Source organism: Epinephelus lanceolatus, chromosome 10 (assembly GCF_041903045.1).
Source record: "Epinephelus lanceolatus isolate andai-2023 chromosome 10, ASM4190304v1, whole genome shotgun sequence".
Classification (NCBI taxonomy): Eukaryota; Metazoa; Chordata; class Actinopteri; order Perciformes; family Serranidae; genus Epinephelus; species Epinephelus lanceolatus.
In genome coordinates this window covers 8,421,298-8,446,041 of record NC_135743.1, presented here as the reverse complement: position 1 = coordinate 8,446,041, position 24,744 = coordinate 8,421,298, and the positions used below count along the sequence as shown (strand labels likewise).

The following is a 24,744-nucleotide window of genomic DNA, read 5'->3' as shown; positions in this document are numbered from 1 at the left end:
AACAGTGTGGCTCATTCAGGAATACACTATACTTGGTTTTGGATTCACAGGCAACATTTTATTCATTGCTGGTTTTGGTCTTTTAATGGGATTTGACTAAATGTAGACTAAAAGCCTTTGCACACCGAGTCTGTTTTTTTTGGGGGATTTTTTTAGTCCGTCATCCGAAAAAAATCCTGTCCTCCACCTTCTGTCTACAGTCCACATCCTCCTCTTCATCATCATCCACCTGGATATCACTATCTGACCTGTTGAAAGAGGCTGTCTGAATCATGACATGATCATGTGCGACCGGTTCCTCTGTCTTGTCGTGTCTGTGTCCCGCTGCCACATTTTTTTCACTGACTCTTGGGCAAAGTCTCTAAAGGCTTTGACAGATGTGAAAAACAGTTTTAATGACGGGCGGAAGTTTCGGACCCAGTGTGTAAACATGATTGACACAACGTGAAGTTGTATTTATTTTTAGACGTGCGACAATTTCAGATAAAAAAAACAACAACTGACTGTGCAAAGGCTTTTAATCTTTGATAATACTAAATTGCCTATGCCAATAATATGAGAGTGAGAGGAATTTAAATTTTGCTCTCCTGTGTTTCTGAAAAAGTTTCCATCTTTTCTGTTTTCCTTCTGTTCTGTTCCCGACACCTCCCTGCTCTCCCTCTCTCCTGTTGCTGGCCCGCCACAGAGCTGGCATGCTCCAGAGATCGATCTCAGGGGCATGATGTTGGTCACTGCTCTTTTTTCAGGCTTTGTTACACAGAGCTCGATTGAAATGGTGTTTTTCTTTCCTTCCCTTCCTTCTTGGCAGCAGAGCAGGGCGGCCTGGCTTTGTGACATGACCTTCCAGCACATTTAAGTCACTTAGGGAGTGTACAAGGAAATGTACAAGACAATTACAGTAATTCTGCATATACAAAGGCCTCAGTGCCCCACAGACACTAATTGAAATGAAAAGCAGAGCAACATTTGGGTGCTATATCATCTCCGTCAGATAAAACAATGAAGCTATTACTAAGATAATTGAATAGAAAGATCCAGATGGTCTGTCAGGCACCTTGTTCACTCGGTGCTTATTTACTTCTATCCATGACAGGCTACATATGCATCATTAACCTTGTGAAACACCACTGGGCTGTTGTCCTTGTGTTAGGAAGCCAAAGGGTTTTTTTTTTAGGGTAGGGTGAAGAGCGGGTGCAGCGTTGGCATTTAATATGTAAATGGATTCCCAAAGTCTTTGAGTCTGCTTTAACAGCCACCATGAGACTTTTAACAGTCTGCAGGTCAGCAGAGTTTGTGCACTCAATTAGGGCTGAGCACAACACCACAGGAGCTAAACTTAGCATCCTTCACAGCTGCAATTTCGCAGATAACACGGTGGTGTTCTGCCTCAAAGTGATTCACGTGTTTACGTTTCACTCCCATCATAATCATACGACCTGATTGTCTGCCTTTTCTTTCACAGAGATGCTTTCAAAACCAAGTATCAAGATTGACATTTATATCTCCATAAGACAAGACGCAGTTTCTGTTTGGAGGAAGAAAATGTAACTTTTAATAAACACCCTAATTGCTTGTGTCTCCTTCCCTCTAATTTTGGCTTTCAAAAATGCAATTCAGCGACCACGCCCACCGACGTGCCTGTAATAACAGCTTGTGTTTCGGAGCCCTCCCTGGATAGAAACACCCGGCCACCAGACGGAGACGGCTCCCTGCTTTATTGTGGGATGCCAGTTATTCTCATGTGGAAAAAAAAGGCATCTATAAACAAAATGCTTTGTCTCGTTTCAGGTGATCCAGACCAGCAAGACTCTGCTTGAGACCTGTGATGGGGTGTACGAGAGAATTCTGCAAACCCAAAAAGCAGGTAAGAAACAGTCAGACGGCGAGGGAGGATGACCCTAAAAGGCTGTTTCCTGACACCATTAGACACCTGAATGCTTTCCCAGTGGCCCCACCATCTCTCTGAAGCCACACTACACACATCACTCAATCTAAAATTCAATAGATCTGATTATACTTTGCGTATTTGCGTAAGTGGAATTACCATTTGAATCATGTTCAAGTATGTGATCCAGTCAGTGCCTCCCTTTGAAAAGCTGCGGTTCAGACAGAGGTGTTTGAATCATGCCAGTAACAGCCTCTGTGCTGTATTCTAATTGCGAGGTTTAGGGTTCAGAGAGACGAGTGAACTGGACAACATCAAAGCCAACAGATGGCAGTCCGTCTATAGTTCCTCTCCACCAGACGCTCAATACTAGTTAGGCTCTCACATGTGTGTTTAATGTGTTTGTGCTGTCCTGGCTTTCCAGCTTATTGTGACAGGATGACTTAATGTGGCCACGGGCAGAGTGACGCCAGTGAGCTTTTCTAGGAAGTTTGAATGGCAGCTCGTCAGTGAAGGCTCTGCTGGATTTAAGGATATGCACACAGACAGGATGCTGCTGAAGGATGGGCAGCTCTCCTTCTCTGCTGTTGTTGTTTTCAGAGGTCAGTTTATTCTGCGACAGTTCTTGTTCAATGTAACAAGTATCGCAGTCTACGAGTGAAACCTGCCAATGAGAAGAGTCAGTTTTGACATTAATGTGCTTTATAACGCACTGTCTGGCTAAGAATTCCATCTAAATATCATAGAAGGTTAATTTATCATTGAATAAGCCTGCTGGAGGGGCTAAGTGAGAGGGGACGGGGGCAGAGTGGGACCATCATTACCACGGCTCAGCTTTATTGGTTTCCAGACGGATGGACTTATAAAATATTCAGTTTCTATTGTCTTGGCACATCAGAGAGGAGGAGGCCTGTCTCTTTTAACCAATGCCATGATCAAAAGCGTCATGCTGTCTTCTCCTTGGTGTTTTCGGTTCAACCACCTTTCCAGCCCCTAACAATTAACCAGTCAGTGGCTTTGGGAAAAAAGACGCTGTGATGTTGAGCTTACTGGCAACAGGAAGATCCCCTGAAGCCTCCACTCACATCTGTGCAGCTGAGAGTTTTGTTTTGACTGTTGTTTGGTTCAGATTCAGCTGTGGCATGTAAGATTAAAAACGGTATGAAATGAGTGAGTTGTATCTGAGTTACAGTGATGACTCTGTTCGTCCGCACAGCTTTAATCAGCATGTTTCTTGTTGTACTTTGAAGACCACCTGCTGTTTTGCCAGCAGTTACAGATCTACAGTATTTTATTTACAATATGTACTCTGCAAATGTGTCGGCTCAACACATAAATATTTGACGTTGTTTGATTTGTAGAGCACAAGTACAAGTGTGCATTGTCAACTGTTGTGCTGTGCGAGTTCTGCCTGTTGCTGAACCTCCATGGGGCTTACATAAGTCACTCTTTTGAAATAATTCAATGTGTTTTAGCCTGACGGAGAGGTCTGCCAGACGTTGTTAGATCTTTTTCTACATCATTACCATCTCATGTTTTAGGACCCACCAAGCCGACGGTTGGCTGTTGGTGAGCATCTGTTGCCCTGGTTTTTGTGGTGTATCTCAACTGGTGGCCCTCGTTGGCCCTTGTCGGCTTTTGTCTGGAACAGCAGAGCTTGTCTATGAATGAGAGTCACTCTGATTGGCAGTTCAGCTCAGTGCATGAGAAGAGAAATGGAGGTGAAGAAAGTACAAAAACGGCTAAAATCATGACAGGGTGAGGTCGAAACAAAGTTGTTATAATAGTTAAGATTTTTTTTGCCATTGAGTTCTTTAACAGAAATGGTTCATAACTGTTTTGTAATTGTTCACTAGTGCATGGTAAATATGCTTTGTTCTTTCAACATTGTGTTATGTTGTTAATGTGCTAACTGGCTAATTAGCGTCTTGATTCTGTCCTGTTGGTCTTCCAGTTTAACGTTTTGAAGAATGAATACAAACTGCTGCCCCCTGCTGGTATGGAGAGTTCTTTCCTCTCACACAGGTGCAGAACATACCTGCTGGTTGGCGGTTGGCTGAAGTCTTTGCCGTTTATCTAAGCATCTTTTTGGCTGAGACACAGGCGACATGAGGTGACGCAACAGTCAGGTTTTGTCGCTGCTATTTCTTTGTCGGTTTGGTGTCTGGGCCTTTAGAGGGAGCATCACCTAAATTAAGAATTCCTATATGTTACTACAATGGCCCTTGGGAAGTAAAATCAGTAACAGTAAACAAGCTAATTTCTCTTAAAGCCAGAAACTAGTGACACAAGTCTCAAGCTTGTGATTTCAGTATCAAGTCAAAAGCTGCTTCAAAGAGCCAGACTTTGTGGATCCACAGGATGTTTGTTTTTCTTTTTTATACCCAAATGAGCTTTTCTGTTGTCGTGTTCTCAGTTCTGAAACAGAAAGTGCACCCTCATACATAGAACATTCCCCTGGGTGCTCTCAGTGTCATCTAGTGCAGTGGTTCCCAACTGGTCCATTCACGGTGTCCGGATTTCTTCTCACTCAAACATCACTATGAAGTATAGTGGAAGCAAATCATCTGATGTTAAAATGTCAGACGAGATGAGAAGTTTTGTTTTAAAACAAAAGTTTGAACTGAGCCATGTTGGTTTAAAAAAAAAAGCTGACCTTTCAGAATGATACAGACCACTTGATGATCCATGATCCACACAGTTTAATACATTGGGCGTCACACTTGCTTTTGGCCAGGTCATCATGCTGGGTTGTCTCTGTCAAGCAGCTGTCCATTAGTCACTCACTCTACAGCAGGAAACGACACTTGAAAATAAATATCTGTGCCGAAATTCACTGTACTTAAAATAAAGTGTGTTAAAATAAAACTTAAAATAAAGTGTGTTTATCCACCACTTGATGATTCATGATCCACACAGTTTAATACATTTGGCATCACACTTGCTTTTGGCCATGTCGTCATGCTGGGTTGTCTCTGTCAAGCAGCTGTCCATTAGTCACTCACTCTACAGCAGGAAACGACACTTGAAAATAAATATCTGTGCCGAAATTCACTGTACTTAAAATAAAGTGTGTTTATCCAAGCATGACACATTTGTGAGTCACTTGTTGGTTATTCAGAATGGACCGGCGACCCACCGGTTGGGAACCACTGATCGAGAACATCTTTCCAAATTCAATTAGACAACTGTCTGTGGCGCAGCCCCAGACTTTATATTTGATGACATCACTGATTGGAGTTTTAGCACTCTAGGTGTTGGATTTGGGAGAGTTTAGCATGCTCACTAGTATTTTTGGACTGTCTGAGGCTATAGAAGTAACATTTATGAGTTTTGAAAATGGGCGTAGTTCCTCTTAAAATTGCATTACATAATCAGTAATCCTGTTTGAGGACAGATAACAGTCCATTTCATGACGTGTCCATTTGGAAACAACAGGATCTGATGCAACAGTGAGCCCTGGTCCTGACTGATAACGCCTTGTCAGAGTGAATCACTCTTTTTCATGAAACAATAGTCAGATGAATAACACAGCAGTGAAAATGCTCAAGTAGACCAGACCTGTTTTTGAAAAGCTTCCACAGAAGCTCTGTGTCGCTCTCGGTCTCAGAGCGCCATTATATATGATTATCTAAAATCAGCTGGAGACAATTCAACAGCCAACAATCGCAAACTAGGACACAACAGATGGCAAACTGATGAACTTGAGCATTGATTTATTTTCCATCCCGAACTGACATAATTTTATCCCAGTGATGTGTGTGTGTGTGTGTGTGTGTGTGCGCACGCACTCATGTACTTGTTTGTATTCCGATGCGTGCATGTGGTGTGGTTTCGTGTGTGGCTGTTGTGTAGAAACTGGGTCAGTGCAAACCCAATTCCCCCGTTACAGCAAGCGGAACGTTCCAGCAGCAACAGCTATTAGAGTTGTGAATAATCCATCACATCAGCTCAGACAGGGCCCACTTTCCCCTCAGAGATAAAAAAAAAACGACCTACACAAAGACAGAGTCAGGAAACAGTCAGGTGTTTGCAGCTCAAACGTGGAAGTCACTTCCTCACCTGACACTCTCTCAGGCTCCAATTAGCATTCAGGGCAGATGGACGTCTGAAGCTGCTGCAGACTAACGAGATCAGTACAGGAGATGTTCTTAAATGCCAAGTGTAAATTTATGGGGAGGAGCTGCAGTGACATTTTGCAGAAGACAAAGCAAAGGGCCAGTGTTTGTGTTAGATATGTTAAAATACCTTTTAAAGTGAGTTCCCCAAGATCAGTGAATGGTTTTAAGGTTATTTTCTTATTATCAGAGATTGTACTTTTTTTAAAAAAAAATTCTCTGTTTAATCCTGTTTTATGAAATACTTTGCACTACATCTCCACCTGGATGTTGCTATGAATTAAATCTATCAAATCAAGTTTATTTATATAGCACATTTAAAAACAACCACAGCTGACCAAAGTGCTGTACAAAATAAAAGAATGACACACACATATAGCAATATAAAATGTACACAAATATAAAACAGAATAAAATTGGTAAGAACAATTACATCTGTAAAAAAAGATTATAAAATAACTTAAATATTAAAACCACTAAAAAGTTAATTGAGAGTGGAAGGCTATTCAAAAGCTTCGGAGCAGCTACCACAAAGGCACGATCTCCCTCACCCACCAGCCTCTATTGCTGGGACAGTTAAAGACATATTAGTTAAGATTAAAGCAAACAATTTGGTACAAAACAACTGTACCAGTTATTGATTATCAAATTTGTTGACAAAGATCCAGAACGTCTGCTGCTTCCAGCTTCTCAGATGTGAAACCTTTCTCCTTTTCTGTCATAAAAGATTGTAAATTAAGATGAGACAAATAAGACAAATAATTTATACTGAGAGATAGAACAAAATATGAATAAAATATTATCAATGAGGTGCAAAAACCAAATGTGCAAAATGTCAGAAATGCACACAGTCATAAATACAGACAGGTTAAGGCACAAATCAAAAATACATACATTTTCAAAGCAAGCAGTTAACAGTTGGGATCATAAAGGTAAACAGGTTAAAGTTAAGGTACACATTTAAATTATATACAATGCTAACAGTAAAAAGGTTAATAGCAGGAATCGTAAAAATGTCAGCTGGTGAACGCTAAGGTGCAAATACAAATGTACGCTGTTTTGAAAAATATAACAGTAACAGTAAGAGCTACAGGTATGTATGAGAAGTGGCATATGTGCATATTTGGCAGTTTGTTTGGCTATTGAAGATTAATTATTAATTTTTTTGGCCTGGCAGGGGGGATCCTGTCGGTACAAATTTAGGGAAAACAGTGTTGCAATGATCAAATCCAGATTACATATCTTTGGGTTCGGGACTGTTGGTCAAAAAACAAGTGATCTGAAGACGTCATCTCAGCCTCTGTGATGTGTTTTTCTTTTTTCCCCACATTTCATAGACTAAGTAATTAACCAGCAGATTAAATGATAAATCATAAAAAAGTTAAGATGCAGACGTAGCTGGATTTTTATTAATCAGTCATGGTGTACAGATTCTCCTCAGCTCAGTGTCTGATGAAGTGGTGTTCTATAGTATGATGAGATACAATCATCTCTAGCTGAAAAAATTATCAGTCTGATAAATAATTCAGGTCATGCTCCTCTGATCTGCAGCTCCATACTGTAGTTATTTCATGCTGGAGGCGCGTGAGCATCTGCCTTCATTGTACAGTTGCCATCTTGCAGCATTACCTCACAGAGATCAGTCTGAAATGCCTTGCTGAGAATGAGCTTCCCCCTTTTCTTGCCTGCCAGACTCCATAAAGTGTTGCTAGGCAACCTCCAGTGTGAGTTCACTGTGTGTGTGTGTGTGTGTGTGTGTGTGTGTGTGTGTGTGTGTGTGTGTGTGTGTGTGCGTGCGTGCGTGCGTGCGTGCGTGCGTGCGTGCGTGCGCGCGCGTGCGTGCGTGCGTGCGCGTGTGCGATAGAGGAAACTGTGCACCTTCTTCAGCACGGTCATGGTTCACATGTGCAGCAGCAGCACGGTAGTTATAAAATTGCAACCTGAAATCGAAGAGAGAAATAATTTTACATGTTGGTTAGAACACAGGAAATGGAAAAAAAAAGAGGTTCAGAGATGATAAACGTGTCAGTTGTTGAAGGTTATATTCACGCCTGAGCTCTGGTGGCAGCCTCAGCTGAGAAGCTCTAGAACAGCCCAGCCCCACACCTATTATGGCGATTTCACACCAAAGGGGGTCTCTCTCATGTGCATGCCATGTTTCCATGGCAACAGCACCAACAGGGGCCAGGACTGACTCTGGCTGATATCAGCTCTTCGAGCGGAAATGCGTGCATTCTCGCAAGGAATTTCCAGTGCAGGAGTGTGTGTTACGCAGCGATGGGCTTGTGTGCGTAGTTGGAGCTCTGCTTCATCTCCCTTTGGTTTATTTACATCACTGACTGTGGTCGCCTGTTGCTGCCATGTCAGGGTTGCACTGTAAAGCCAACTTAACATTAAACATGTCCTTAGTCAGACTCAGTCATGCAAAGTGGGGGAAAAAAAGAAAGAGAGAGGAAGAGAGGAGGTGGGAAAGCTCCTCAGGAGACAAATCCCTCCTCTGTTCGATGCCTTGATGCTAATCCACAGTGAAAGAACGTCATGTCTGTCTGCCTACGCTGCATCTCTCCTCTGCTTCTCTCTCTGTTTCCGGGGCTCTTTTCTTTTCCCTCTCATCCTGCCTCGCTGCTTCCTTCAACTCTGCTTTTTGTTTTCTTCTCTGCCTTTGAGTTGTCTTGCCTTTTTGCTTTCTCTTTTTTTCCCCTCCAGTTCACCAGTTTTTGCCTACTCCTGTCCCCTGACATCCCATCAACACCTCGCTGAGATGTGCCGCTGTGCTCTACCCCTCAGCTTCTTAACGTTTCACTCTGGGATACAGTTGCAGATTTATGATGGTGAAGGAAGGTGTTGAAAGAAGGCACACATGCTCAGCAGACTGTTCCTGGATATGGGGACAACACAGTGAACATTAATGCAACACTGTGTGAACTGTTAAAACAACAAAGACCAAAGAAACCAGATGTATCGTCTTTTGTTAGCTCTCAAATAACTGTCACTTACTGAACAGAAATCAGTTTGGTCACACTTCCTTGACCTTTTTTCAGTCTCTCTGCTTTTCCTAAAACAGAGAGATACTAACATCTTGATGGCAGGTGCTCTTACAGTTACAGTTTCACTTTCTCACGTCTGAAATCCAATCCTCACACCTACTTTTTTCAGACTCAACATGCAGTCCACCTGCCACAGCAGCTACTGCGATCCATTATCACACTGCAGACGTACAGTAATGAGAGAGGAATCCTCCTTCACAGCCAGAGAGTCTCTCGACTTCCACACAGCCAGCCCTTCTGCTGCGGGAGGAGACTGTGAAATGTTGACAGTACATGACAGTGCCTTTGCTCTAATGTGTTTCCTCACAGTGACAACAGGCCTAGCACCCAGTCATATCTCCCAGACTTCAGTCACCTCACAGCTGCTCTTCTGTTTAACAAACCACCACGAATTCCAACCATGAAAACTAAGTCGACGCTCGTTCTCATCTGTCTTTGTTTCGCAGCGATGGAGTTTCATGAGAACCTCCATGACTTGGCCGTGAAGGAGGGGCTGAAGGGCAGGAAGCTGCACAAGGCGGTGGAGAGCTTCACCTGGAACATCACCATACTGAAGGTAAGACTTTCATCCACAGTGGTGGAATGTAACAGAGTAAATTTACTTCAGCACTTTAATTTCGCATTTTTGTGTTAACTGAAGGCCATCGTAGGTTCTCTACATGTAAGCAGATCATTGCAATCTACAACCTCATTGCTAGACGCCACTAAATCCTACACACTGCTCCTTTCAGTAAAGGATCTGAATACTTCCTCCACCCCTGGTGACCACTGTGCTGCTCTGACATGTAGCACACTGTTCTCTGTATGTTTCTGTTGGAGTAGCATGTTGTTGCCACATTGCACACTGTGGTTTTAAATGTGTTAATTCTCGTATTTCTGCAACACAAACTGTGATCAGAGGAGGTCAGAGGTCAGGGTCAGTGGTCTTGGGCGGTTTTTCTCATGGACAGTTCTGGTAGCTGCTACCAGCGATATTCCAGTCATATGACAGCTTCTGTTGGAGCTTGGCAGTAAGACTAGTTTCCAAGCACAGTTGTCATGAGGTGTGTGCAAATGGGGGCTTAAAAACGGACCTCAATGACTGAAGGCTGCAAAAATCACCTGTATACATTGCAGCAGTATTCACCCTGATAATCAGACTGAATTACCTTTTGATTTCACTTCATTTATTCAGTCTGACACTGTATACGTCAGCTGATTCCTTGTTGAGACGGGAGGTTTTGCCTTAAAGCTGCAGTTGATAACTTTTACAAAGGTGGTAACCATTCAGTAGTGGTTGCTATCAGTTGATCACATTGATAAAAGATCTGTTGATTCAAGAGAAGTTATCTCTGTAAGTTGTCTGACAACAACTTGTGCAGCTGTGTCAGTCTCACCATATTTAAATGTAGCTTCTGAGATGTGATCAGTGACTCAGAGGTGTGGCAGCAGGACAGCAGACATCTAATATGAGTTTGGTGAACAGCAGGAATTGTGTGGCATTTATACGGAACAAAAATTTAAACATAACACTTTTGTTTTTGTTCTCATTTCTCTTGTTTAAGTTAAAGATGTAGGAGTTCTTTATGCACACAAAAGGCCAATTTTGGTCACAAATTTGTTAAAATCTGTATGTTTGTGAGCACCTCTCCTTTTCCAAGATAATCCATCCACCTGACAGGTGTGGCATATCAAGATGCATCATTACTACACAGGTGTACCTTGTGATGGTCACATCGAAAATGAGCAGATTGATCACTCAACACGAAGACACAGTTCAATCAGGAGAGACAGGAGAGTGAGCTAAAGATCATATTGTGTACAGATTAACAGAAGTCTTTGGCGCCTGGACACCGGATGCTGGTGGCGGAAGTGGCTGCTGACTCTGAGGCTGCTGAGTGCTGAGGCTGATGAATCCGTAAAGACTGGGTGGTGATGACGGCAGCAAAGAACCATATTTAAAGCAGCAAGATGATAGGCTGTCAGAGGAGGCGTGTCGCTGTGCTGCTGGTTGATTGTGAATCAGCTGATGACTCAATTGACCTACCCAGACAATGTCACCTGAATGGCAGGGTGAGAAAGAAACTTACAGCCTGAGCATGAAAAGTATTGTCCTCCTGACTGACCTTTTGTTAGAGCCTCATACGGCAAAAGTTTTGAGGCAGTGTGCCATTGGCTTGCCGACAGCAGGAATGTCCACCAGAGACCTGAATGCTCATTTCACTGCCATAAACCATCTCCAATGTCATTTCCCTGAATTTGGCAGTACATCCAGCTGTCCTCACAACAGCACAAGTCAGTTATGATGACAAACTGCTGTCAGGTCAAGACCCAAGTGAGGATGATAAGCATGCAGATGAGCTTCACTTAGTCTTGTCCTGATGCTTTCTGCAGAAATGTTTCAGTTCTGCAAACCTGATGGTGCATCAGCTCTGTGGTCGGACGATTTTGCAGGTGAAGATGCTGGATGTGGAGGTTCTGAGGTGGGTTATGAGGCCGGTTGGATGTACTGCCAAATTCAGGGTAATGACACTGGAGATAGTAGTAGTAATGATGCTGTTTAATCAGCATGTTGATATGTCACACCTGTCAGGTGGATGGATTATCTTGGAAAAGGATTCTTGGAAACACGGATTTTAACAACTGTGACCAAAATTTGAGAAATATATCTTTCCAGCCATAACAAAAGTCTAAGATCTTTAACTTAAACCTGTGAAAAAGGGTGCAAAACATTGTAAGGTCAAGTGTCTTATACAAACTGGCCTCTAAAAAGTACTTCAGAAGCAAGTTTCTTTTATTCTCAGTCCTGAAAATGTCCATACACAGTGTAAGCTACTATAATTCGGTGGATTTCTGCTTTCCTGCTGTTTGTCCATCCTTGATTGTTTGTAAATGGAAACCTGTCAAACATTTTTACAGTATTATTATGTATATTATATTTCATTTAGAGCACTTATATAAGATTTGATAATAAAGTAATCAAATTCACATGTAAAGTTATGAGTTACATTAAGAGATAACAGTCTTATGTTTTCTTGTACCAGTGCTTGGTGAGTCACTGGTCTATCTAGTCTAAACCACTCTGCACCACCACGCCTTAAATTTCCACTGCCAACACAAGGGCGTAATTATTGATGAATGACCTTCTGCATATTTATTTGTGGTATTTGCATGTGTTAATTAAGATTACCTCACGAGTAGCTCGGCTATAATTCATCATTTGTCCCCAGGCAATTGAGTTGAGTCAAGCAAGTGTGTGTATTTCATTGCTTGCTTCTGTCCATGGTTAACTGGAGCTTTGCTTCTATAGATTTTATTGTTGGCAGGTGAAGTACTTAAACAGACTTGAGATTTTTGATGATCATTAAAGGAGCATCCAGTAACTGACTTAAGGTCTTGAAGCTTTAAAAATGGCTGTTGCTCAACAAATCTTTGAACACAGAGCAGAAGCTTTCAAAAGACCTTTTCATACATATGGTGTCATGTAGCTGTGAAGGTTCAAGTTTACATGACAAAACTTTCCTCAGCAACTGAGAATTGGCTCATTAGGGTGTTTTGTGGTTTTGCAAAAGAGGTGATGATCGACAAATTTAATTCAGTGCTTAAGATGTGCAAATCTACCTTGTGCCGCTGTGGAGTTACACTGATGTGACATCACTGAATCCAGACTTGTGCCATGTTGGAAATGTTGACTGATTCAGACTATGATATGGACATGAGACAGAAATGTAAAAGGTGCGTGACCGAAAGGGGCTGAATAAAATTTCATAGTATACTATGCATAGAGTCATAGTATGCCATAAAAAGTAAAGTATACTATGGCTTTTTTTTTTTGACGACATGCTATACTATGACTATTTTTTATGATTTTGGACGACATACTATACTATGACTTCTTTTCATGATTTTGAACGACACGCTATACTATGACTTTTTTTCATGATTTTGGACAACATGCTATACTATGGCTTTTTTTCATGATTTTGGACAACATGCTATACTATGGCTTTTTTCGTGATTTTGAACGACATACTATACTATGACTTTTTTCATGATTTGGACGACATGCTATACTATGACTTTTTTTCATGATTTTGGACGACATACTATACTATGACTTTTTTTCATGATTTTGAGAACGACATACTATACTATGACTTTTTTTCATGATTTTGGACGACATACTATACTATGACTTTTTTCATGATTTGGACGACATGCTATACTATGACTTTTTTTCATGATTTTGGACGACATACTATACTATGACTTTTTTCATGATTTGGACGACATGCTATAGTATGACTTTTTTTCATGATTTTGAACGACATACTATACTATGACTTTTTTCATGATTTGGACGACATACTATACTATGACTTTTTTTCATGATTTTGGACGATATACTATACTATGACTTTTTTTCATGATTTTGAACGACATGCTATACTATGGCTTTTTTCGTGATTTTGAACGACATACTATACTATGATTTTTTTCATGATTTGGACGACATGCTATACTATGACTTTTTTTCATGATTTTGGACGACATACTATACTATGACTTTTTTCATGATTTTGAACGACATACTATACTATGACTTTTTTTCATGATTTTGAGAACGACATACTATACTATGACTTTTTTTCATGATTTTGGACGACATACTATACTATGACTTTTTTCATGATTTGGACGACATGCTATACTATGACTTTTTTTTCATGATTTTGGACGACATACTATACTATGACTTTTTTCATGATTTGGACGACATGCTATACTATGACTTTTTTTCATGATTTTGAACGACATACTATACTATGACTTTTTTCATGATTTGGACGACATACTATACTATGACTTTTTTTCATGATTTTGGACGACATACTATACTATACTATGACTTTTTTTCATGATTTTGGACGATATACTACTGTATACTATGACTTTTTTTAAGATTTTGGACGATATACTACGACTTTTTTTTCATGATTTTGAACGACATACTATACTATGACTTTTTTTTTAAAAGATTTTGGACGATATACTATACTATGACTTTTTTTTCATGATTTTGAACGACATACTATACTATGACTTTTTTTCGTGATTTTGAACGACATACTATACTATGACTTTTTTTTTTAAGATTTTGGACAATATACTATACTATGACTTTTTCTCAATTTTCGGCAACATACTTATGGGATTATCCCTCACCCAGGGGTATCAATAATGGGATCTAAGCCTTAAAACTGGGCAGATATCGTAATAGATCTCCAATTAAAGTACCAAAATGGCTATTGGTAATAACTAATTTTTAATAATAACTATTAATTATGTTAAATAATGTGATTTATTTTGTATCAAATCACCTTGTGGTGCACCATTCCCGAAAAGGTAAAAATAGCCAGTTAATGGTATCAGTTAAAGTTGTTGAAACGTTTTAATAACTAATTAATAGGTAAATTAATTACCGTAAAGGTTGAAGGTTGAAGGATTTTGGAGTTCTTAACATAGCAGAGGTTGACTATTCATTCGCTCTTGTGCAATATTAAACAGACAGCAGGTATGATTCCAAAGAATTATATTTATTCACAAAGAAAGCAAAGCAACAAAACACACAAACCCTTAATTATATACAAGCATGGGTGTATATATATATGTGTGTCTATATGTGAGAGAGATGGAGACAAAAGGTAGGTGTGTGTGTGTGTGTGTGAAACAAAGCGCTATCTGGCCTACAAAACAAATTGGCTGACAACAGAAAACTACAAGATGGCTAAATCAAAGATGACTTAAGATCAGGGGAGGGTCTGTCTGGCCGTGTGGTCAGGACAAAGACAAAAGAAAAGAAAAGAAGCAAGAACTTTGAGTTGCTTCTTTGGGTGTCGCTCTGTTGAAAGCCAATTAGTGAATGAGTATGTGTTTGCGATATGTGTTGCAAAGGGTAGTACAGAGGATGTTTAGTTGCATGCAAGACTGTGAAAAGCATTAGCAAACTAACATCACTTAGGTTATTGGTTAGTTGGCTTTGCTTAAGCTAAGTGTAAACAACCACAAAAAAACCCTCAATAAACAGCATTAAATCACAATTGACAAAGTAAAACAGTCTTGCATAGCCTGGAAACTGCAATAACGCTATACCACTCCTTGAATGGATGGAGGGAAGAGTTGCTTCGTGGTGTGCTGCTTATGTGAGCTGGCGTTCCAGGTGCAGTCTTTGCTATGTCCTTGTTACGGAGGTGCAGATCCAAGGAGGCCAGTTGCTCGGGGTCCTTGCAGAGTTAGACGCTGGGGTGCTAACTCAACTTGGTTCTCCTTGTTGCTGTTAAGTTAGTTGCAAACCTTCTGTTTGGCACACTAACTTCTCTTCGTCTCCAGGTTCTGCTCCTGCTGTGAGCATGAGCGGGTCTTGGTCTAGAAGAAGATCGTATAGCATGTCGTCAAAAACCATGAAAAAACTTCATAGTAAAGTATGTCATCCAAAATCATGAAAAAAAAAAAATAAAGCCATAGTATATTGTCAATTTAAAAAACAAACAAACAAACAAACAAAAAAAGTCATAGTACAGCATGTCGTCCAAAATCAAAATAGCTTAAAAAAGTCATTATGTTGTCCAAAATCATGGAAAAAGTCATGGTATAGTATGTTGTCCCAAAGAGCATGAAAAAAGTCATAGTATAGTATGTTGTTCAAAACTGCATAAAAAAGTCATAGTATAGTATGTCGTCCAAAATCATGAAAAAAGTCATAGTATAGTATGCCGTCCAAAATCATGAAAAAAAAGTCATAGTATAGTATGTCGTCCAAAATCATGAAAAAAAGTCATAGTATAGTATGTCGTCCAAAACTGCATAAAAAAGTCATAGTATAGTATGTTGTCCAAATCTGCATAAAAAAGTCATAGCATAGTATGTCGTCCAAATCTGCATAAAAAAGTCATAGTATAGTATGTCGTCCAAAATCATGAAAAAAGTCATAGTATAGTATGTCGTTCAAAACTGCATAAAAAAGTCATAGCATAGTATGTCGTCCAAATCTGCATAAAAAAGTCATAGTATAGTATGTTGTTCAAAACTGCATAAAAAAGTCATAGTATAGTATGTCGTCCAAATCTGCATAAAAAAGTCATAGCATAGTATGTCGTCCAAATCTGCATAAAAAAGTCATAGTATAGTATGTTGTTCAAATCTGCATAAAAAAGTCATAGTATAGTATGTTGTTCAAAACTGCATAAAAAAGTCATAGTATAGTATGTCGTCCAAATCTGCATAAAAAAGTCATAGTATAGTATGTTGTTCAAAACTGCATAAAAAAGTCATAGTATAGTATGTCGTCCAAATCTGCATAAAAAAGTCATAGCATAGTATGTCGTCCAAATCTGCATAAAAAAGTCATAGCATAGTATGTCGTCCAAATCTGCATAAAAAAGTCATAGCATAGTATGTCGTCCAAATCTGCATAAAAAAGTCATAGCATAGTATGTCGTCCAAATCTGCATAAAAAAGTCATAGCATAGTATGTCGTCCAAATCTGCATAAAAAAGTCATAGCATAGTATGGCGTCCAAATCTGCATAAAAAAGTCATAGCATAGTATGTCGTCCAAATCTGCATAAAAGTCATAGTATAGTATGTTGTCCAAATCTGCATAAAAAAGTCATAGTATAGTATGTCGTCCAAATCTGCATAAAAGTCATAGTATAGTATGTCGTCCAAATCTGCATAAAAAAGTCATAGTATAGTATGTTGTCCAAATCTGCATAAAAAAGTCATAGCATAGTATGTTGTCCAAATCTGCATAAAAGTCATAGTATAGTATGTCGTCCAAATCTGCATAAAAAAGTCATAGTATAGTATGTCGTCCAAAATCATGAAAAAAAGTCATAGTATAGTATGTTGTTCAAAACTGCATAAAAAAGTCATAGTATAGTATGTCGTCCAAAATCATGATAAAAACTTAATAGTACGCTGTGCATCATAGTGACAGCACACTACCATGGCATTATTAAAGTAACACCTTCTTCCACAGCAGCTCAGTGTTTCTGATGGTCTTTGAGAAACTAATCTCTAACTCTTTGATGTGTCTTTATCCCCTCAGGGTCAGGCAGACCTACTGAAACACGCCAGGAATGAAGTCCAGGAGAACCTCAAGCAGATCCACTATGCTGCGCTCACCTGTAACCTGAGTAAAGGAGGATCAGCAGGCGGCTCCACTGGCTCTGAATCTAAGAGCCGACGCAGCCTCGAGGCTATTCCCGAGAAGGCCGTCGCGGAGGAGGAGCTCACCGATGAGGACAACTAAAGACCCACAGTCCCACTCTGGTGCTCTCCTGGCACCCACATTCAGACCTCGACTCTGTTCCTGCCTCCTGAGCTCAAAACCCAAAGCTCCTGCTCTCCACTCTGTGGCATCATCGCTCTACACGAGACAGTGTTTTTCCACATTCCATCGTGTGCATTCCTGTACCCCAAGCACAGCTGTAAGCTCTTACACTTCTGCCTTGTAATCATCAATAAAGTGGCACCACTACTTAAAGACACAAATCCTTCCCAAGTTGACATCACAAAGTTTATACAAGTTTGGAAAATTGCTGTCATTATTTCTAAGTCTCAAAATGTTTAAAGCTGTACTGAAAGCTGGAAGAGTCTGAACCATCATAAACATTTGCTACACATCTGATGCTGCCTAGCCCACACTGAGTGTGCACACATAAAAATACCAGATCTTAAAACCCAGCGAGAGCCTGACTTGGGCAAATGTTAAAAGGGATCACATGTAGAAACGCTGGTGATCATCAGTGGCAGACATAAATCCTAACGCATCAGTTCATCGCCCTCCCTTCCCCGTCTCATTTCCTGGGTGAGCTGGGAGAGCCGAGTGAACTACCAGCCACGTTAACGTTTAAGACATTGACCTGCTGTTCAGAGACGGTGCACTTCTACTCAGCAGACGGGGGCCCTTGGATTGTTGAAAGAGATTTCTTAAAGCACAATTTTTTTGGAGTTATGAATGTAACAGGACAGAGGGAGTGGAAGAAGAAAACAAGGGGACACAAACGTCACGAATGAGAGTAAAGAGCTGTTTACAATGCTGAACTTGTCCATGTTCTCGTCTGCCAAAATAGTATAATATACTATGTGTATATATGGAGTTTCCTGTTACCTTTTTTTCTGCAGAGTGCAACATTTTATTATTGTATACTTGGAAATATAAGATTTATTTTATAAAAGATATATGAACATGTCTGTGGAAAAACAAGAGGTTTTATTTGTCTGTAGATAACGAGGGTCGTCACGAGGAGAAGTGACCTCGGAGTTTTCCCGGCGGAGAGCTCGTACGTGTGGAGACAGATGGACTAATAACAGAATGTATTCAAACCGTTTGTGGTGCAAACAACAGCAAAGTCTCAACAAACCACAACCAGCAAACTGCATGAGAAGGAGCCACGACTGGTCGTTGTTAACATGCACTCAAAAACACTTTGGACGGTGACACATTTTAATATTTCAGCATTTCATCTGGGAAAATGTTCGGCCTTTATTTTTGGGGCATGATCCTCCCATTTCAGGGCGCTAAAGACAACGTAATGCTCCAAATGTTCCACCAATGTAAAATGAGAGAATACTGCAACTAACAAAATGGTGCCACATATTTTTGTTTTTTCTGTCTCTCCAGGTGTGCTCCCAAACAATCCCACTGTTATTTAAAACTCCCCCAATGAGAAATCAGCTCTGGCTGCTTTAAACACTCATCCCCTTGTTTACTTGCAGTCATCTGGTTAAGTTATTTTAGCGAGCAGAGTGATTGAAAGCGTCTCACAGGAAACCAACAGGATGTGTCTGGGTTGCAGACTCTGAATGGGAGGTCATGTACAAAAACAAAGACGATGCTTTCACTTTAAAAGCTATCCGATGTTAAAAAGACGTGTCTCCCTGTCCATCAATCATGGGCTTTGCTATGTCTCATCCTGCAGTTAGTGTGCCACATCTAACCACATCTGGGACAGCTCCAGTGGTTCCTGTCTGTCACAATGCTTTGATAACCCTTATTTAACTCAGGTCTGTTGAGAAGATGGAAGAGAAGGATATGAACTTCAGAGTAATAACAGCTTCATAGCCATTCCTGGTGACTAAGTAGAATCTGATCCACAGTAATAACCCTGATATTTAACTGTGCCACATTACTGCTAACTAGGGCTGCCACGATTAGTCGACTAATCGATGACTAATGGACTATTAAAATAATCGATGACTATTTTAGTAGTCGACTAATCAGTTTGAGTCATTTTTCATAGAAAAGTACTATAAAAGTACCCCGAAATACCCTTACTGCAGCTTCTTACGTTCAGATATTGGCAGCTCTACACACTCTCCTGTAACAGTGAACTAAAACCCTTTGGCGTGAGTATGAAACAAGACATTAGATGACGTAATTTTGGGGTTTGGGCGAGACAGACCGACATATTTCAACATTTTAACACATTTTTCGATTAAATGATTAGTCGACTAATCGAAGAAATAATCGACAGATTAGTCGACAATGAAAATAATCGTTAGTGGCAGCCCTACTGCTAACTACAAAATACAGTGTCAGTTGAATAGTTGGAAGTGAGGAAGAAGTTTTTGCCTTTTGAAATGCCTTTCCCCCACATGTTGCTTCAACAGTGCTTTGCTTGCTTTTCATTTAACAGTCCACATCTGTGTCTCTCATTTCAAATCTCAAAGTTATCTCACTAAAAGTTGTGCACTGATTGGACCAAGGATGCTTCACAATGATCAGTATGTGACACCGTAGCCATTTGAACGTGATCTACACTCAGTTGCCAGTTCATTAGGTACACCTAGCTTAAAGAAATCCAGCCCTGCAGTAACAGCTTCTTTCAGGAAGATTATAGTGTTCAGTTTGTCTGAGAACTGCTTTAAGGAGATGATTTAATTTTGCGCTCATTTTGGAGGCTGTAGTTTGTGGTGTTGAGTTGTACTGCATCATATAGGGAAGTGTTTCTAACATTTAGTCCATGTTTATATCAATGTGCGTAGGTGGAACACTTGTTATAACCCAATGCAACATAAACTGCAGACTCTAAATGCCAACACTAACTTCAGTAAACAGATTCTGCAGAATCTGTAAGCCATGGGACAAGATTTTGGTATCTGAGGTGTTCTGGTCTCTGTTTATAGTCTGAGTACCAGTATTGACCACTCCAGTTTGAATGGCAGGTAAACAGTGTGTGAAAAGGCAGACTGCACTGGCTGATATGCAATCTCAGAACCAACTGGATATGTCTGACAAGTTAGCTTGATATTAGCTTTTTAAAAATGTGTCTGCCTTCACATACAGATATCTGTTTATTGAGACTGATCAAATCGGCCGGCGCACAGAAGAGGGAGTCTTGGCCTGGACATCTTTTTCTTTTGGATAGGGATGTTCCAGCACAGAGTTTGGGACTGATAGCGATGACTGATGAGAGTTTATATCCATTGCTAAGTTTCAACTCTTGTCTCTAGCTGGGCTTTTACACGTAGACCTAAAATGTTATTAAAAACATACGGTGTAAAGCAGCCCGAAACATTGCACCGCCCCTTTGTATTAAACTACATTTTCCAGTGACTGTATATAAAAATGAATAATGCGTCTCCACCTCCTCCCACTGTGCAAAAATGAAGCCAAAACATCCCGGTTAAGGGAGCTGCCATCTTAACATCATTTGGAGCCAGTGTCTGTGATCTCAGCGGTATCAATTTCCCACACATACATCCATTCAACCAATCCTGAGCAGCACTATTGAGCGTGAGCACACCAGTTTGCACAGACAGCTGTCAGTCATGACGTCAAACCCCATTTTTATGGCGTCAAACATCAAATTTAAGCAAATTTAAAACCAAACTTAAAAGAAAAACTTGATAAAACCAGTGCGATGAGAACTACCTACAATGAGAGAATCCATCTTTAGAAAAATATTGGACGTGTACTTTGATTTTTCAGTTTGGCCCATGTGCATCCACTAACGCAGAGGGAGTGGGGTTTAAGACCTGTACTGCAGCCAGCCACCAGGGGGCGATCTAGATGTTTGGCTTCACTTTTGGGAGCTGTCATGTTGTCCATCTTTACATACAGTCTATGATTATTTCTAGCTAGGTGTACCTAATAAACTGGCAACTGAGTAATGCAAAAATATTGAATTTTCATTTTTATTGATGACTAATAAAGTCAGCATCATGCTAATGTTGTTGGACTGTAGCTGCCTGAAGTAACTTAACAGTTTGAAAGGTTATCAGCTAAAAATTAATTAGTCTGTGTTATAATGTGCTTAAAGTCCTGTCTCTTGCAATTTGTTAATGTTCATCCTTATACAGGGGCTACAAAATAAAATGGGGAGAACAGTTGCGAGTACTTTCTCATTAAGTCTGTACACATTAGCCTTAAATTAATTTAGCATCACGTGGCCACATCCTGCCTTAACGGATTTACATGGATCTTTTAGTTTAGACAAAATAATAATTACCAGCAAAAAAATCACCGGCTTGAATTCACTTCCCAAATCTCAAAACATTCAGCATTTCTCTTGACACACATGCATTTGGACTGTTGAATGAAGCCTGAGCATGTTTTTTGTTCTTTTGTTTCCCCCTCAGTGTTCACAATGTTGTTTTAATGCTGTCCACACCTCCTGCACATCACTCGACCCACGACGTGATGAATAAACTGTTGTCTCTGGATTTCAGTGCTGTGCCAGTTGGCGTATTTCTTATTGTTGTTGAGAAAATGGAAAAAGAAATGCATTTCAGCTGTACTCCAGTCTCATGTCTTCATCTGTCAAGTCCCAAAAAAAAAACAAAAAACAAAAAAAAACAAAACCCTCAGAATAAACAATGTTGGATAGATGTGTGCGCCTGATGTTTTTTTGTAATTCAACTATTTGTTGTGAATAAGTCGTCACCACGTATGAACCAGATTTTGCTCTGAGCTCGTTCCTAAGCAATAGTTACATCTGTGAAATCCCATCGTGTGTTCTCGTACTGCCCAGCGACTCGCTCCCTCCTCCCTGCAGCAACCCGGTCGATGCTCCACCCGGCCTCAACTCTTCAACCCTCCTCCCTCCAGGCTGCAGCATGTTGGACTGACCTTCCTGCTCTGGTCAGCGCCACTGCTGCTGCTCCCCATTTCCCCACTGTGGGCAGCTTCGAGAAGTAATTCACATCCCAGCGTCTCGGTGAATCACTTTGTTCCCCGTCCACTTGCTCTTACTGCGAGAAGAAGAAAATCACTCTTGGTTAAAATGTTACTCTGAGGTCAAAGGAATGTTTCATCTCCTTCTTTCCCTCCCTGTGGCTCCCACCTTTACAGCCCTCAATACTGGCCTCTAATCCACAAATTACTGCTCAGTCTCCTGCTGCTTTCATTCCAAATCGCTCTCAATTAAAACATCACAGCCAAGCGTCCCAAAATGCTAAACACCGCCTGAGGTCATTAATGCAAAAATACATATATGTATTAGCCTGCTGCACGGCCACTTGAATAAGCGATCATTTATTTTCAAGGACAGATACACCTCGTCCTGACTCTCCCAGCTGTTTTTCCGGAGCTGGAGGAGTGCATGCATCAGTATTGATTAGCTCCCTGTGTGTTGAGCGGAGCAGAGAGAGCCTGGGGAAATAAAGCTTCAGCTCGATCTGGCTTTAGCACGCAGACACAAACACAGGCAGAGGTAACAGACAAAAGCAGGCGCCGTTTTATTAATGTTCCAGCTGTGTAGTTACCGACCAGCACGCATCAACTTTATTTGTACAGCGAGACACAAAGTACTTTGCACAGAGTGAATTAAGACCCCTGACAGCAAATGCTTGATCATCATTTCATTTTATTCCAGAGCTGGAAACAGTCAAGAGAAACATCTGCGCAGCTATGTAAAGTTATAATAGGGCTGGGCGATGTGGACAAAAAAACCTTTTATTGTGAAGCAGCAAAATAAGGAAATGTCGTCTAATCCAGCTGATAGTGAACATGAAACAGTGAAATAAAGCAGATATCTGAAGTAAAAACAGAACGCAGGAGAGAAACTAAACTCCAAACGACAGAGATTCAGGAAGAAGCTACAGACGTACTGAAAGCTGAACACACAGACTTTTAAAAACGCCTTTCTCTCTGGTCTCCTGCAGACAGAGGTGAGGAGAGTCTCACAACACACAGGGCGTGTTTGAGGGGGAGAAACAGGGTCGTCGGGGGTTTGCTGCAGTCTGCTGAGTGCGGGTGTCCCGGCTTTTGGCCCAACTCTGAAGAAAGTCCATCTGTGGCGCAGCTCGGTGCGTCTTAACTAATAATGGAAATGCAAATCAGCACAGCATGGCTCAGGGCGGCCAAAAGTTACAGAGGAAAAGGCCCACAGTGTTGTACGTGTGCTACTGCAGTACTCTCATCTCACAGACTGATTCGGCGTAGCTTGTGCAACATACAGACCGATGTCTCACTGTAGACTAATGAACAGACAGATTAAACAGAGGAGCAGCTCTGTGTCTCCCTGAGTGTTGATGGAGAAACTGTGAGTGTGTGTGAGGGGCGGAGCCTTGCAGAGGAGAGATGAACACTGGTATGTGTTATGTAACGCAACTTGACCCTATATCAATATAAACTGTGTTGTCTAAATCTATATCTTGCCTGAAAATGTATCAATATATCGTACACAGTCATTATATCTCCCAGTCCTATGGAGTAACGATGTCCTGAGCAGAGGATGAAGTCACGCTCCCTCTGCGTGCTGTAATCTGAGCTTCTCTGTGGTTTGTTGTGGTGAACTGGTGTGTTTGACTGTGTGTGCATGTTAGTGTCAATGTCAACAATGTTGCTGTTATTAAGCACTATCAAAGGAGCTGACACCGTTACCTGCTAGCCGCCAGCTCAGTGACCTCAGAGTTAAGTGTAGACTGTATAATAAAGAGACAACATGAAAGCTTCCTAAAAGTGAAGCCAAAACATCTTGATTGCCCCCTGGTGGCTGGCTGCAGTATAGGTCGCCAACGGGACATGGGCTAAACTAAAAACTCAAAGCAAACATTAAATTAATTTTTTCCAAAGATGGTTCTGTCATTTTAGTTTTTTAAATGCTGCTGTGTGCTCAATTGTTTGTTCAAGTTTGGATTTAAAGCCCCTACAAGGAACTTTCATTTTGAGTTGATTTTGGCGACCCTGTGGACAAAAGCGATAGTGTTTTGCCGGAATGAAGCCTACATTTACACATAGCATAGCCTTAGCCTCTGCTAACTGTCCTCCGGCAACTCCCGTGCAGCCGGGAGGCTGGGTAACTGTTCGTGAGAGGCGCAGCTCCAAGCCGAAGCCCACGGCTCACCACCAGCCTGTTCACGTTTCCAACCGCTTTTCCCCACTCAGCGACACACCCGCTGAGGATAAAACTCTGGTTATTGGCAGCTCTATTCTGAGGAACGTGAAGTTAGCAACACCAGCGGCCATAGTCAAATGTATCCCTGGGGCCAGAGCGGGCGACATTGAGTCAAATTTAAAACTGCTGGCTAAAGCTAAACGTAGATTCAGTAAGATTGTTATTCACGTCGGCGGCAATGACACCCGGTTACGCCAATCGGAGGTCACTAAAATTAATATTGCCTCGGTGTGTGAATATGCAAAAACGATGTCGGACTCCGTAGTTTTCTCTGGACCCCTCCCAAATCTGACCAGTGATGACATGTTT

General features: G+C 40.9%; 1 protein-coding gene across 1 annotated transcript in view; it reads left to right on the top strand.

Moving 5' to 3' along the window:
• plcl2 (phospholipase C like 2) overlaps positions 1-21,925 on the top strand; it is a 58,224-nt gene extending 36,299 nt beyond the window's left edge. Inside the window, exons 5-7 of the mRNA XM_033640832.2 lie at positions 1,789-1,864; positions 9,497-9,606; positions 17,139-21,925. Coding sequence (XP_033496723.2) covers positions 1,789-1,864; positions 9,497-9,606; positions 17,139-17,342 — 390 coding nt within the window. The 3' untranslated portion in view covers positions 17,343-21,925. The remainder of the gene's footprint in view (positions 1-1,788; positions 1,865-9,496; positions 9,607-17,138) is intronic.
• Positions 21,926-24,744: the final 2,819 nt, after the last annotated feature.